The following is a 15,510-nucleotide window of genomic DNA, read 5'->3' as shown; positions in this document are numbered from 1 at the left end:
AAGGTCCTGGGTTTGAGCCCCGGGGCCAGCGAGGGCCTTTCTGTGTGGAGTTTGCATGTTCTCCCCGTGTCCGCGTGGGTTTCCTCCAGGTGCTCCGGTTTCCCCCACAGTCCAAAGACATGCAGGTTAGGTTAACTGGTGACTCTAAATTGACCGTAGGTATGAATGGTTGTCTGTGTCTATGTGTCAGCCCTGTGATGACCTGGCGACTTGTCCAGGGTGTACCCCGCCTTTCGCCCGTAGTCAGCTGGGATAGGCTCCAGCTTGCCTGCGACCCTGTAGAAGGATAAAGCGGCTAGAGGTAATGAGATGAGAAATTCGGCACACCCCTCCAGTTTACATTACAGCTGCTGGTTATATGAGTTAAGAGAACAAGTTTGATTGACTTACCACCAGAGTGTAAAGCCCAACTGAGTTGCCTTTGTGCGTTTCCAATGAGCAACCACTTATCATTGTTTGTCCCGACTCCCAAGTAGGCACTTCTTTGTTCATGTTTTAAACTCTTCTTGGCTTTATTTAGTAATAAAAGTGACTTACTCTATCCATAACCATTTATTTTGTGTTAATTTCCCAACTAAAGCACCATCACTACTACTTTTTGTCGGTCTTCTTGACCGAAATGCTAGTATTTTGTAAATGCTTAACTTATTAGTTTTAATCTAATGTGTAAACAGTTCACTGGTTGCACAAAGAAATTATTTCTGTACTAAATGTTACAATTTACTTTAATTTTTTATATATCTCCTAAAAGCAGAGATCCCGTTGGGTGTAAAATGTGTGCAAGTGGTGGTCAGAGCCATCACTCATTACTCATCTTCCATGCAGAGCTGTCAGCCCAGGAAGCTGTATTTGTTATGCTACAGTCACTCGCTGCTGTGTTTATATTCACCACGTGCATCTGTTAGAAGTTTAGCACGATATGTCAAAGGTTTGCTGTCTGTCATCCTGACGTCATTCATATACAGTGTAAAATGTTTGTGTGCGCTGTTTGAGTATGTTTTGTTTGTGTTTGGTGCATTGGTTGAACTGTGGTTTAGTACGGGACTTTCAGCACAGAGGCTAACGGTCTATGTTTGGATAGGCGTGTAACATTCAGAGCATAGTCTGTAAACATTTGTTTATAACCATGTTACATTAATTCAATTTTGTTTTCTTTAGTCTTCACAATGCTCTGTGTACGTGACGGCGTTCGATACTACACTCCTGTTCAAGAGGAATAAAATGCATACGAACTCGTCTGAGACTCTCTGCTGTTATTCTTAAAGTGAGACGGCCTTTCGATTTCATAAAATCAGTGAAATTTAGTTCCCTCTGAAATGTGGTCATTGTGATAAACATACATCTTTGTAATATCTCACAAAATATCAGGTCATTCTGTGGCTGGGAAGTTATTTAATTTGAGGGGATTCCCGAGCAAATAATGTATATGAAATCGCTCGCTTTGCGCAGTCAAGCAGACAGAGGAAGTCTGTGTGCGCATGCGCAGGTTTACCTTTGACCGTGCACTGACAGTTACAACATTCTGTCGCTAAACGAACAGCTGATCACACCGAGGTGCTCGTTGACCGCCGATATTTATTAGTTTGGTTCTGCGTTTCCTTTCCTTCGCAACATAACGTCTTTTCTTCTCGCTTTCCGTTACTATAGTCAGTCTTTCACGTTTCATTCGCACACTCACGTCCTCCATTTTCCTCTTCTGTTTCAAATTTGTATCCCACAATGCCTTGCGTGAACAGGGAAAGCCCACCCTGTGATGCATGACATAGTATCTTGAATTGGGTCATGGTGAAGCAGGAAAAAATAGCGGAGAATTTAGGGCCACATGGCCCTAAATTAATTAATTGTTCTATTTAAAAAAAAACTAATAAAATTGGAAGTCTGTGATTCCAATTCAGTAGCTCTCGGTCCACTAAACAAAAATAACTCTGTCAGGGAAAATTATTTTACACTTGAAAAATCTGAAAGGCAGTCTAGCTTTAATGCCAAGGGGTGCTATAGTGCTAGTAAATACCACATTATTCTTTAAAAAGCAAATTAAAATGAGCACTGGATAAAAACCCATCTAACTTATGGAAAATAAAGATAGAAATTTCATTGTCTGGTGGTCAAGCGTTTGAGATACGCTGCCTTGCACTTACAATCGGGTTCCCTATGGTGGTACATGTACACGGGCGTATCACCCGCGGGGGATGCGTACGTTTCATCCCCCCCACTTTTGTTGAAACACAATTTCATCCCCCGCACTTTTGTCAGATTAAAATGACATCATTATGAAAATTATACAGCTACTATAAAATGTGTAACAAGGAAGTAAACTATTGCCATAACGTTAGACAAAAAACAGCCACGCAACGGACTCAAAACAGTTTCTCTCACCCGACCAATCAGCAGTTGCGTGAATATAATAGCCAGTTTGCGTAGCGTGCCGAAAGCGCTCAATAATACAGTATCTGTCTGCAGAGCTGCAGAGCCAACACCAGTTTTACCGCTCCTGATTCACCGTTCCAGGTTTGACGTCGCATGCGGTGCTTACTTTGCCTGGCTCTGCAGACAGACCCTTCTCAAAGCGCTTGCGATGCCGTCGTTCAAACAGTTGTCCCAGGTGCCATGCCCTAAAAGATTGTGTTAATTTCCATAGGACTATTAATGCTGTCCTCTTTTGTCCTGCAATATTGACAAGGATGCAGAAAAGGAAAAGGCAGGGGACGATTGACTCCTTTTTCAAGAAGACCCAAGTAAGTTGACTATATTACCCCTGCACCTACAGGCTTGCAAACGTGCCACTACTTTGAGTAGCCTACTGCTCAATCACTCAACCACTGCACTCATTTCAAGATCGAGGATCCGTGGTGCACCAGTTTTATTTAAGGCAGTATTGATTGAAATGCTTAATGTTAGTAGCATACTAGCCGGCTAGAGAGAGAGAGGCAATATTAGCTATGCTAATGTGACTCGTGTGATTATCAAACGTTGACAACGCACTCAAATCTACACCAACAGCATATTTCTGTTGTGCTTGATTGATATGTCATGTGTAATGGGTATCAGGTTTTCACAAAACCAATGAGGCCTTGCTCAAAAATATCAAGATGTGCAGGCAAATGATAATTGAGTGGAAGGTTAAGGATGGCTAAGGCCAGGCTACAGTGGACAGGGAGTAAAAATTAAAATTCCACATTTTAATTTAAGATGTTTTAATTAGGAGGATAAATATGAGAAAGATGGGGCCAGGAGTGAGGACAGCAGTATGGAGGAGGCAGAAGGAGAAGGCAGACGAGAGGAAGGAGAAGGCAGACGAATGGAAGGAGAACGCCAGGATGAGGATGCTCATGAAAATCAGGGTGCAAATAACTGTGCTGCTGCTATACAAATTACCCAAGTGTTCAATAAACCTAACCAACCAGATCCGAAATTCATTGTCAAGCAGTCCCTTCCTAAATTCACACTTACCTTCCAAATAAATTGGTACAAAAAATTTCCATGGCTTCATGTAAATCCTTGTGTTGAAGGGGTACTCTGCTTTTATTGCAATAAAGCATTTAATTCAGACACGTCACCACTGGCCAAGAGCTCAGAGCCAGCCTTTATCATGACTGGCTTCAAAAACTGGAGAAAAGCCCTTGAAAGATTCCAGTTACACGAAACATCGGAATGTCACAGAACAGCAATGACATCTCATTTGTATGAAGACAACTTATGGCCCTTTTCCACTACCCTTTTTCAGCCCGACACGGCTCGCGTTTCGACTACCTCAGAGCAGCACGACTCAGCTCGCTTCAGCCCTACTCAGCACCCAAAACTCGCACGGTTTTGGAGTGGGGCTGAAGCGAGCCAAACCGAGCCGAGTGGGGCTAGGGGCGTGAGGAGACACTCCCCTGTGCACTGATTGGTGAGGAGGAGTGTCCTCACATGCCCACACACGCCCCGCGAGCACGCTGGGATCTGTAAACACCGTAAACCCGGAAGAAGAAGAATTACGAATTACAAGAATTTCTGAAGCCTTATGCGCCTCGCCTCATCTATACGCTCTTCCCAGTATCTGTTGGCGTTGTCAGTGACAACAAGCCACAGCACCAAGACCAGCAACACTAACGACTCCATGTCCTCCATGTTTATTGTTTACTATCCGGGTCGTGAGACTACCGCTTAAAAGGTCACTGATGTCACTGTTTGCGCCGCCTAACGACATCACGTGACGTCCACCCACTTTCGCTAACTCCACCCAATGTGTCCACCCACTTCCAGCCGGCAGGGTTCAGCGCGGTTGTAGTCGAAATGCAACTCCAACAGCCCCACTCAGCTCGACTCAGCATGGCACGGCTCAGCCCAACTCAGCCGCGTTGGTAGTGGAAAAGCAGCTTTAGTTAAGTCTCAGTTATGCAGTGTGGCTGCTCAACAGCAGGAGGAAGCAAGGGCATGTCTCCTGAAAATCATTGGAGAGTTACAGATGTTAGCAAGACAGGGTCTGGCTCTTCGAGGACATGATGGTGGTGAAGGGAATTTTGACCAGCTCCTCAAGTACAAGGCAGAGGATGATCCCTGCCTTGCCAAGTGGTTGAGGGGTAGAAAGAATGTCTATACATCTCCCCTTATCCAGAACGAACTACTCCAGTTGTTCAGCTGCTCAATCCTCAGGGGAATAGCCGATGACATCAGAGCTCTTCCACATCTGCAGTATGCAGTAATGATGGATGGCACACGAAATGTGTCGGGAAAAGAGCAAGAGGCATTTTGCCTGAGGTATGTCGATCATGCCCTTGTAGTTCATGAGGAATTCATCGGTCTGTATGAAGTTTCCTCAACGACTGGAAAAAAATTTGGCCAGGATTGTGTTGGATGTACTACAGCGTCTAAATTTGCCGATCAGTGGGTTGCGGGGTCAAGCCTATGACGGGGCTGCCAACATGGCAGGGAGGTATAATGGGGCCCAAGCCATTATCAAACAGCAACAACCTCTGGCCCATTACGTACATTGCACAGCTCACTGTGTCAATCTAATCACACAGCAGGCCTGTACTGCCACACGTTTTGTCCACTACTCACTGGAGTGGGTAAATGAATTGGGGAATTTGTTTGGTCAGTCGGTGAAGTTGAAAGAGATTTTCAAGGGGATAGCCAAGTCTGAGGAGGGTCCTTGTCACACCTCTGAGCTAAGACCTCTTTGTCCAACTGAGGAGGGTCCTTGTCACACCTCTGAGCTAAGACCTCTTTGTCCAACAAGGTGGACAGTTCGCACTGGTGCAATCCGTGCTGTACTCAATCAGTATGAGTGCATTTTGCATTCACTGGCTGAGATGGGAGAATGTCAGACCGATGCAGCTGTAAAGGCACAAGGTTTGCATGAAAAATTTCTTCAGGGAAATGTTGTCTTGGGTCTGTTGTGTGCACTGGAGACAACTGAGGAACTGGAGATGCTGAATGTTTCCCTCCAGGCCAGAACACAGACAGTTGATGGTGTGCTTTCGGCTGTTGAATGTGTTAGAAATGCCTATGCCCGTAAGAGAAACGCAGAGAGTTTTAACACTGTTTACACCAATGCCACAAAGATGTGTGAAACGCTTAATCTATCTCCCATTACCTCTCCACAGGCCCACAAGCCACCTCACCGTTTCACTGGTCCTGCTTCTGCACATAAACATGCATCCCCAATTGATTATTACAGAACAGAATATTTCAAAGTTCTTGATGCTGTGGATGTCCAATTTAAAGAACGATTTTTGCAGGAAGGTATGCAAACAGTCAGAGATGTGGAACAAGTCCTCTTGACTGGAGAGGTAACAGATGTTGTCAGTCAGTACCCCGAACTAAACTCCGACTTCCTGAGAATTCAGTTGGCAATGTTTAAGGCGAAGTACACTTTCCAGTCCAGTAGTGAGGTAGCGCTCATTTTTCAAGGGATGAGTCCTGAGGTCCGTTAGCCTGGGCCCGCCCATCCTAAGTGTGACGCAACACGGGGGCCTGTTGCGAACTTAGTCTGGCAAGGCAAGCTATCTCCAGCTCTTCCAAGCTCCCGAAAAATCCCGAAAAATCTCCAACGGCCCTGGGTAGAGGCGTGTTCAAGGCAGTGACGTAGTAGAACTGCGACTGGAAGCCATAGATTGTTTACAGAATCTATGCCGGAAGCGCTTCATTCACTAGAAACATTACGAACATGGAGCAGCGGCAAGCCTTTGACACAGCGGTAGATGCTGTATTGAAAGCATTCAACGGGAAGTTCTCATTGAAAACAGAGCAAAGAGCAGCCCTGGAGGTATTTATTGAAAGGAAGGACGTTTTCGCCTTGCTCCCGACCGGCTTCGGTAAGAGTTTAATCTACCAGTTAGCCCCGCTGGTAGCAGTTTCCGTCGCGTCACATAAGTCAGAGGAAAGAGTGATGTGATTGGTTCAAACTTCGTCACAGCCTTTTCTGGCTTCGACCAGCAGCAAACTGAGGCATTTCAGGGAGGCGGGTCAACCACGTGCTTTGGGAAACGGTTGGGCTTAATATCTTTGCCAGACCAATGCTCGCAGAGCTTTGAAGTTGCGTTAGCCAGACTAGAGGTCTGTGGCCTTTTTGACCAGGTCGAGACACTCCTTAGACTGCTTCTTGTTGTTCCTGTAACATCAGCAGAAGCTGAAAGGGGTTTCAGTAGCCTCCGAAGGCTGAAAACGTGGCTGCGAAGTAGCATGACACAAACGCATCTTAATAGTGTAGCTGTGCGTCATGTTCAGAAGAACAAATTTGACCTGTTGGACAGACAAATGATTGCTCAACAATTTGTTTCTTATAAGGCGCAAAGAAAAAACATATTTGGTTGTTTCAAACACAAATAGTGTGTCAGGGTAAAGTAAGGTTGTCAGGATTTGTTGACAGTGATGTTAAATAGTAGTAGTTACTAGTTGTAAAGTCAGTTGAGGCAAGTTTTTTATTACGAGTGTGTGTGTTTGTACCAAGTCTACTTTTCATGCATTATAACTGCTTATCACTTTTTAGAAGTGTTTTTCAATTGAGATTTAAAGGCATTTAAAATCGAATGAATGTTCAATAATTGTTGTACAGTAATGTTATTTGGCCATTAAGTGTTTGTTGTATGTGTAGTCTATTGCATCATTTTCAAATTTCATGCATTAAACCTGATGTAATGCATGATGCAAACAAGTTTTGTACACGAGTTTGAATAATTAAAGACATTAAAAGCAGGAACTGCCCCGTCTTATTTGAATGCTATACTAAAGAGGTCCTTCCAGGATGCTGCGCTTCTCCAACATGAACTGATTAGCCATGCCTCCTGCTCACACAAAGCGATCCCAGTCCAAACTGTTATGCATGATGGTACATGATCTATACACTGTGTATGACTTCTTGGGCTATGTGAAGTTTTTGGTTTTGTTTACATCAGGTCAGTGCGTTTACATGCACATAGAGAAAATCGAATTTCTGCCGTTGCTCGACTGAAATTGAAGTTCTAAATGCCATGGAAACACCTTAGCTCGGCTAAAATCGAACCGACCTTGATTTCTCGTAATCGAGCTACACGACCTAGATTATGCGATTGTAGCCGAGCTACTTAGTGCATGTAAACCCTATCGAGCTACGTAGTCGAGCTACTTATTTCAGCACTGCCCCTTCCGGAAGTGACGAGACCACAAGCGGGAAACACAACAGCCTTGGTCAGCATGACAACGAATCATGACAACGGCATGAATCTTTTCTTTTTGTGGCATTGTTTGCACTGTTAAAATTTAGCTCACTTACTGTATCACCAAATACATCTGTACAGCTGTTGCATAGCTGTGAATTGTGTACATAAACAAGTCATTGTATTTGTGTGTGTGTGTGTGTGTGTGTGTGTGTGTGTGTGTGTGTGTATATATATATATATATATATATATATATATATATATATATATATATATATATATATATATATGTGTGTGTCCAACATCTGAAGAATGTCAATAAAAACAAAACAATTGAACTTTTTGTGTGTTTATTAAGACATAAGTTAAATTGTAAGCAAAAAAAAATTTTTTTGTAAGCAAAAGATGGACTTTAGAAAAATATACAATTGTGCAAAATAAGTTGTCTTGCAAAACAGTGGTCTGCGCAGGACAGTTTGTAGCCATACAGTCTGTTAGAGCAAGCCTAACAGCTTGAGCACGGAACTTGCGAACACGGAACTGCCAGTGTTGCCAGATTGGGCGGTTTTAAGTGCATTTTGGCGGATTTGAACATGTTTTGGGCTGGAAAACGTCAGCAGTATCTGGCAACACTGCTGATAACTTTGTTTATACTCTTGAATAGCTCTTCTTCATGACGACAACCGGAAGTGTACCAACACGATGGGGCGTGTAGCGCCACCTGTGGCTCGGGTGCACAATGTACCTCACACAGCTCAAATTCCTTGTGTGCATGTAGGATTGGATTTCTCTGGCACCCCTGCTGGGACCCTTAGCTCGATTACCGACAGTAGCTCGAGTTGGATGTGCATGTAAACGTACTGAGTGTATACCAGTGTAGGCAGCAATACTGACATCTCTGTTATAGAACAGTATCCTGTTACCTAGAATTATCACTCAATACTTTTTGCCTTCACTTACTGAATAATTACATAGCCCTGGCAGTAACAACACCAAAACCCAACATGATAGATCTCTGCATGAAATACAGAACTTGGCTGGAGTCAACTGGATTTATAGGCTTTCTGCTGTCCTCCCTTTCATTTGCATCCCTGGACCATGGGTATGAAAAAGTTCCATATCGGTCATTGACAGTACATCACAGTGTACACGCCGGGCGTGTATATAGCCATAAACCGATTTCTAATGATATGGCTTCCCCATTCCAGAACATCCCCACTTTTGGAAAGCTTGATACGCCCCTGCATGTACATATATGTATGTCGTATGTTCGCAAATGTCATCAAAAATCAGGTCAATGCATTATCATATTCTCATAAGTATGGAGCGCTGATGAGTCCTATGAATTATATAATGAATTGATTACTTGTAACATAAGTAATAAGAAATAACTTGTCTCACAGATGTTCTACAACATTAAATGTAGCTATAGAGTGGAAAAGCATGGCATGTTGATCACTACATGAATGAAAAACCTTAAATCACTGGCAAATTGCTGTGATAAGAGCAATTTAAAATAATAATAATAATAAAATAAACCTTCAGGGCATGTGGTTATGGGAAAATAATCCACTTCAGGGTGGTAACAGTAACTCTGCCTCGCATCAGGTCAGGTGACATGACACTAACCCACCATTTATTTTCAATTCTGCTAAAACTATTCTATTGTGTTCTATGCTAGTCTCATCAGAAAGTCTTTTTACTTCATGCAACATCTTTTGATATACAAATTATCATGATGCAATAAATATGCATATTAGGTCTATAGCATAATTTTCAGCATGGATTAGCTACAGTGCTTTGAAAACAGTTGCCAACACTCCTCCTCTGTGTGTGTGTGTGTGTGTGTGTGTGTGTGTGTGTGTGTGTGTGTGTGTGTGTGTGTGTGTGCGCGCTACTTGAGCTTGGTCTGGTCATCTTAAGCGTCCACCAAGGGAATTTGGCTCTGGCGCAGTGATGAAGGGTCACAGCCTTGCACACCAACCTCTGCACAATCATCAGCGCTCCAAAAATCACACCGAACTCTAAAGCAAACACAGATATCCCAGAAATATGTTACAGTGAGTCACCTGCTTGAATACATGTACCGTTCATGCACAGTGTAACCGTTCCAGAAGGGAAGAACATTAAAATACCCACACCTCACATATACAAGGTCAAAAGTTTGTGGACACATGATGATCACAGCTATATATTTTCCTTCCCCAAACTTTTGCCACAAAGTTGCAAGTGCACAATAGTATTCACCCTTTCCACATATCCCACAATCCACTGTGCAGTTGGGCCGGCCCCCGGCTGCTGATAATAGTACAAAAACCAATACATACATGTTATTTACCAGCTGGGAGGTCCGTATCGCGAAATACCGTGACCAAGGTCTTGAAAGTACTGACTGAGGCTCTCTGGGCCGAGATCAGTATTTAAGGCCGAGGTCACGGTATTTCACCATACGGACCGACCTTAAGCTGGTAAATAATATATTTATTTTTTTCTTTACCAAATTCTAACAGAAAACAAGAGCGCCTGAAAGGGAAAACCGAGCCGCCATTTTGAATCCTCATTCACGGCTGTCATGAAAATTGCTTCCTCCTCAGTATACAAGTGCACTTCCATGGCAGGAAAAAAATACATTTTGCCGCCTATGTAGTCCCTTATTTATACAAAATTGAGTCATTCAGGATTCAGCCATGTTTTTGCTCGGCTTTGGCAGCAGTTAGAGGTTTTTAGCTTTCTCCTGAAATGTTTTCTTTTATTTCTTCTTCCTCAGGGTAGTAAAACTCGCTTTTGCTGTGAACACTGTCGTTATCACTATCCATGCTATAAAATTAATGCTACTCTCCTGAGAAATGCTGGCAAAAATTTATAAGATTTTTGATGATCTTATTAATAAATCTGATAAAAAAAAGATAATTGTTGACAAAAAAAAAATCTACTATGTTTGTTGTTGCGAACGAGGTACGGACCCGCTCACAAGCCAATCACAGCGACGGATTTGATGGAAACCGCACCGTGAAAAAAATAATGGATCATATCAATCAGTTTCGATATTCAAATATTTTTATGTTCAAATACAATTTGTCATCAGTTTGGATGTTCAAATATCGGATGCAAGCTGAAATGTGATGTTATTAGGTTGCTTTTATATGTCTAGTTACTGGTTCCATAGTATTTTTCGTCAGCACAGAAGCTTTTAATTGGTCATCCTTATATTATCGCCCATACAGCCCTGTCACTTTCACTCTCTGCATGGTTTGCACGTTCCAACTACTCAGCACTGTAACTCTGGCCAACAACATTAACAGTGTACATTTACATTGATGACAAATTGTAAATGTGCAATCATCTGTGAGACCACATAAACCTGTAATAATATTTGCACAAAATGATATTTGAACATCAAAACTGATTGTATAGGCCAATCTTGGTTTTTACACCGTTATCAGCAGCCTGGGGCCGGCCACCGGAAGTTCCCAACCACGCAGTGGATTGTGGGATATGGTAAAGGGGCAAATAAGAGATCTTTGTATGCTGTAACCTTACAATTTCCTTTTGCTGGAACTAAAAGGGGCGGCACAGTGGTGTAGTGGTTAGCACTGTCGCCTCACAGCAAGAAGGTCCTGGGTTCAAGCCCAGTGGCCGGCGAGGGCCTTTCTGTGTGGAGTTTGCATGTTCTCTCTGAGTCCGCATGGGTTTCCTCCACCGTCCAAAGGCATGCAGGTTAGGTTAATTGGTGGCTCTAAATTGACCGTAGGTGTGAGTGTGAATGGTTGGTTGTCTCTGTGTCAGCTCTGCGATGACCTGGCGACTTGTCCAGGGTGTACCCCGCCTCTCGTCCATACTCAGCTAGGATAGGCTCCAGCTAGCCTGCGACCCTGTAGAACAGGATAAGCGGCTACAGATAACGGATGGAACTAAAAGGCCCAAACCTGTTCCAGTACGACAATGCACCTGTGCATAAAGCAAGATCTAGGAAGACATAGTGTGCAAAGGTTGGAGTGGAAGAACTCGAGTGTCCTGCACAGATCCCTGAACACCTTCGCAATCAACTGGAACACTGACTAGGCCCCAGACTGACTTTACTAATGCTCTTGTGGCTGAATGAGCACAAATCCCCACAACCTTCTTCTTTTGGTTGCTCCCAATTAGGGGTCGCCACAGCGGATCTTTCGTCTCCATTGCTCCGTCTTCCGCATCCTTCTCTACTACACCTGCCACTTTCACGTCCTCTCTCACCACATCCATGTCTCTCCTCTTTGGCCTTCCTCATTTTCGTGTGCCTGGCAGCTCCATCCTCAACATTCTCCTTCCAACATGCTCTGCATCTCTTCTCAGGATGTGCCCGTACCATCTCAGTCTCATCTCTCTTAGCTTAATTCCCAAGCTCTCCATATGTGCTGTCCCTCTGATGTGCTCGCTCCTTATCCTGTCCAACCTTGTCACTCCCATCGCAAACCTTAACATCCTCAACTCCACCACCTCCAACTTTGCCTCCTGTCTTTTCATTAAGGGTACAGTCTCCAATCCATACATCACAGCTGGTCTTATACATCTTACCTTTCACGTTTGCTGGGACTTTCCTATCACAAATGACTCCCGGGATCCTTCTCCAACTGCTCCACCCTGCCTGCATTCTCTTTCTCACCTCACTATTGCAGCCCCCATTTTCCTGCACAGTTGACCCCAGGTACTTGAATTTACCAACTTTCTTTACGTCTGCTCCTTGCATCTTCACTACACTCTCATCCCCATTCTCATTGATGCACATGTATTCTGTTTTGCTACTGCTCTTCGTTCCAATACCTCCATCTCTCCAAACCCAACTCAACCACCTTTCACCACATACCCACAATATCATCCACAAACATCACGTTCCATGGTGACTCTTGCCTCACTTCGTCCATCAAGCTATCCATCACTATGGCAAACAAGAAAGGACTCAAAGCAGATCCTTGATGGAGTCCCACCTTCACCTTGAACCATTCAGTCGTTCCAACTGCACACCTCACTGCTGTTTCGCTGTTCTCATACATGTCTTGCACCACTCTAATATACTTATTCACTCCACACTTTCTCATACAATACCATAACTCATCTCTCAGCACTTTCCCACAACCATGCTCCAAAATCCAATGGAAAGCCTTCCAGAAGAGTGGAGGTTATTATAACAGCAGAGAAGGACAGAACCTGAAATGTGATGTTCAACAAGCATATATGGGTCTGATGATCAGATGTAGGGCTGCACGATAAATCGTTAAAACAAAAATCGCGATCTCGATTCACACATACACGTGATCTCATTTCGAAGCACAACGATTCTTAAGTATTTTATTTCACGAGCGGCATCGCAAACAAATGCTCCTATTTCTTCCTGGATTTTTTCAAGCGCCCCTAAAGGCAGCACTGCCGCTGACTCCTCCCTCGACCTATGGTAAAGCGTCTTTACAACAAGTGATTCAGTCAGTGGAAGAAGCCCGCCTGCAGCTGAGTGTGTGGAAACCAGTGTTGCCAGATTGGGGGGTTTTGAATTCTACTTTGTGGGCAAAAAATGGCTTGGGAGGGTTTGATGTTAGTTCGGTGGGTTTTTATCAGATCTCCTCTCATTATCTCTAGCTGCTTTATCCTGTTCTACAGGGTCACAGGCAAGCTGGAGCCTATCCCAGCTGACTACGGGCGAAAGGCGGGGTACACCCTGGACAAGTCGCCAGGTCATCACAGGGCTGACACAGACAGACAACCATTCACACCTACGGTCAATTTAGAGTCACCAGTTAACCTAACCTGCATGTCTTTGGACTGTGGGGGAAACCGGAGCACCCGGAGGAAACCCACGTGGACACGGGGACAACATGCAAACTCCACACAGAAAGGCCCTCGCCGGCCACGGGGCTCGAACCCAGACCTTCTTGCTGTGAGGCGACAGCGCTAACCACTACACCACCGTGCCGCCCGTTTTTATCAGATATTTATAAATATTTCGCACCATAGACCTAGTTTACCCAGTACCCCTTAGGTACTTTAAACAACCAAAATCGAGCACTGGCCTAAATTAATCATTAACAATAAACATTAATATCATTATGTATTATTTAAACAAAAAAAAAGTCGATGTAACTGTAAGACTAATATGAATGTGTGTAATGTAGTGCAGAAACTGAACTCATAAACTAGTAAATAAGAATGACGCAATCCATTCTCCATTTTCTCTTCTCATGTTACATTCAGCCATGCATCATAGCCTAACTTTTTTTTTTTTTTAATTGAAGTATATAAGGCGGCACGGTGGTGTAGTGGTTAGCGCTGTCGCCTCACAGCAAGAAGGTCCTGGGTTCGAGCCCCGGGGCCGGCGAGGGCCTTTCTGTGTGGAGTTTGCATGTTCTCCCCATGTCCGCGTGGGTTTCCTCCGGGTGCTCCGGTTTCCCCCACAGTCCAAAGACATGCAGGTTAGGTTAACTGGTGACTCTAAATTGACCGTAGGTGTGAATGTGAGTGTGAATGGTTGTCTGTGTCTATGTGTCAGCCCTGTGATGACCTGGCGACTTGTCCAGGGTGTACCCCGCCTTTCGCCCGTAGTCAGCTGGGATAGGCTCCAGCTTGCCTGCGACCCTGTAGAAGGATAAAGCGGCTAGAGATAATGAGATGAGATGAGAGTATATAAAAACAGGTACAATCTAACAAGTCCACAAAAATCAGGATACCAGATGAAGAAAATACATGGATGTAGACAAAAATAAATTAAGCAGAATAACTAGGCCTATGAAATTAATAAAACAAACAGGATAAATAACCTCAGCAATGCAATGTTATAAACAGTGCAATAAACATTTTGTATAAAAAACCGTGCCAAAGAATCGTGATCTCAATTCTAAGCAAAAAAAAAAAAAAACGTGATTCACATTTTTTTTCCAGAATCGTGCAGCCCTAATCAGGTGTCCACATAATTTTGGCTGTATAATTTAATTTTAAACTGTTTCAAACCTCCTAGCCCAATACTTCCTGTTCAAAAAACACACAAATTTTGTGTTTACTCTAAAGCTCTGATTCAACACACACACACATACACATACATATATATATATATATATATATATATATATATATATATACATACACACACACACACTGTCCCTCTGAGTTGTAGGTCATGCAATAGTCAAATAGTAGCATGTAGGTTTATAAATATACCCACTGTTTCCATGTTTTCCCCCATTCCAGGTTACCCCAGCTATTTAGCGTTCTTTATTCCTCATTATCTGTAATATAGCAAGAATAAAATTAAAACTCATGTGAGTCAAATAAGCTAAGAATACTTACATTGGTAAACAAGTTCCTGCAGTATACACACCTTGACTAACTGAATCGCAGATTCGACATCAATCCAAACAACCAAGGACTAGTTAAGTGACAGCATGAAATATCAAACATTATAACAACCGGATATTTTCCCAATATTAGCTATATTGTCATTTCTGAATTATGCAGCACGCATAAGCAATCGAGCTCACTTGGAAACGGCTTCTTCAAAAAAAAAAAGTCTATCAGCCTGCCCACCACAGAGACGCCATTTTACTCCTTTCATGCGTCAGCGCGTCCGCCATATTAGTTGGGGCGAGAATAGCTCATAAGGCAGTGCAAGTTAATAGGGATATGCCGCTATACCTTGCTTTGTTACACACTTTTCTGCTAGAAATTCCTTGTGTTGTTTTTATTATTTATGTAAATTTTCCACAACAACATATTAATTAAGGGCGGCATGGTGGTGTAGTGGTTAGTGCTGTCGCCTCACAGCAAGAAGGTCCAGGTTCGAGCCCCGTGGCTGGTGAGGGCCTTTCTGTGTGGAGTTTGCATGTTCTCCCCGTGTCCGCGTGGGTTTCCTCTAGGTGCTCCGGTTTC

General features: G+C 43.5%; 1 protein-coding gene across 3 annotated transcripts in view; it reads right to left on the bottom strand.

Annotated features, from left to right (window-relative positions):
- Window positions 1–15,141, bottom strand: part of sirt5 (sirtuin 5) — a 66,827-nt gene extending 51,686 nt beyond the window's left edge. Inside the window, exons 1-3 of one of the 3 annotated variants that reach the window (XM_060917608.1) lie at window positions 14,963–15,141; window positions 14,807–14,870; window positions 9,519–9,644 (exon numbers count right to left, since the gene is read on the bottom strand). In XM_060917608.1, coding sequence (XP_060773591.1) covers window positions 9,519–9,618 — 100 coding nt within the window. In that variant the 5' untranslated portion in view covers window positions 9,619–9,644; window positions 14,807–14,870; window positions 14,963–15,141. Of the gene's footprint in view, window positions 1–9,518; window positions 9,645–14,806; window positions 14,871–14,931 lie in introns of all 3 variants that reach the window. The other 2 variants (XM_060917609.1, XM_060917607.1) reach the window with 2 other exon arrangements.
- Window positions 15,142–15,510: the final 369 nt, after the last annotated feature.

The sequence above is a fragment of the Neoarius graeffei genome, chromosome 3, assembly GCF_027579695.1.
Source record: "Neoarius graeffei isolate fNeoGra1 chromosome 3, fNeoGra1.pri, whole genome shotgun sequence".
Taxonomy (NCBI): Eukaryota; Metazoa; Chordata; class Actinopteri; order Siluriformes; family Ariidae; genus Neoarius; species Neoarius graeffei.
Note: the sequence above shows the minus strand (reverse complement) of the source record. Positions and strands in the feature narration are given on the sequence as shown.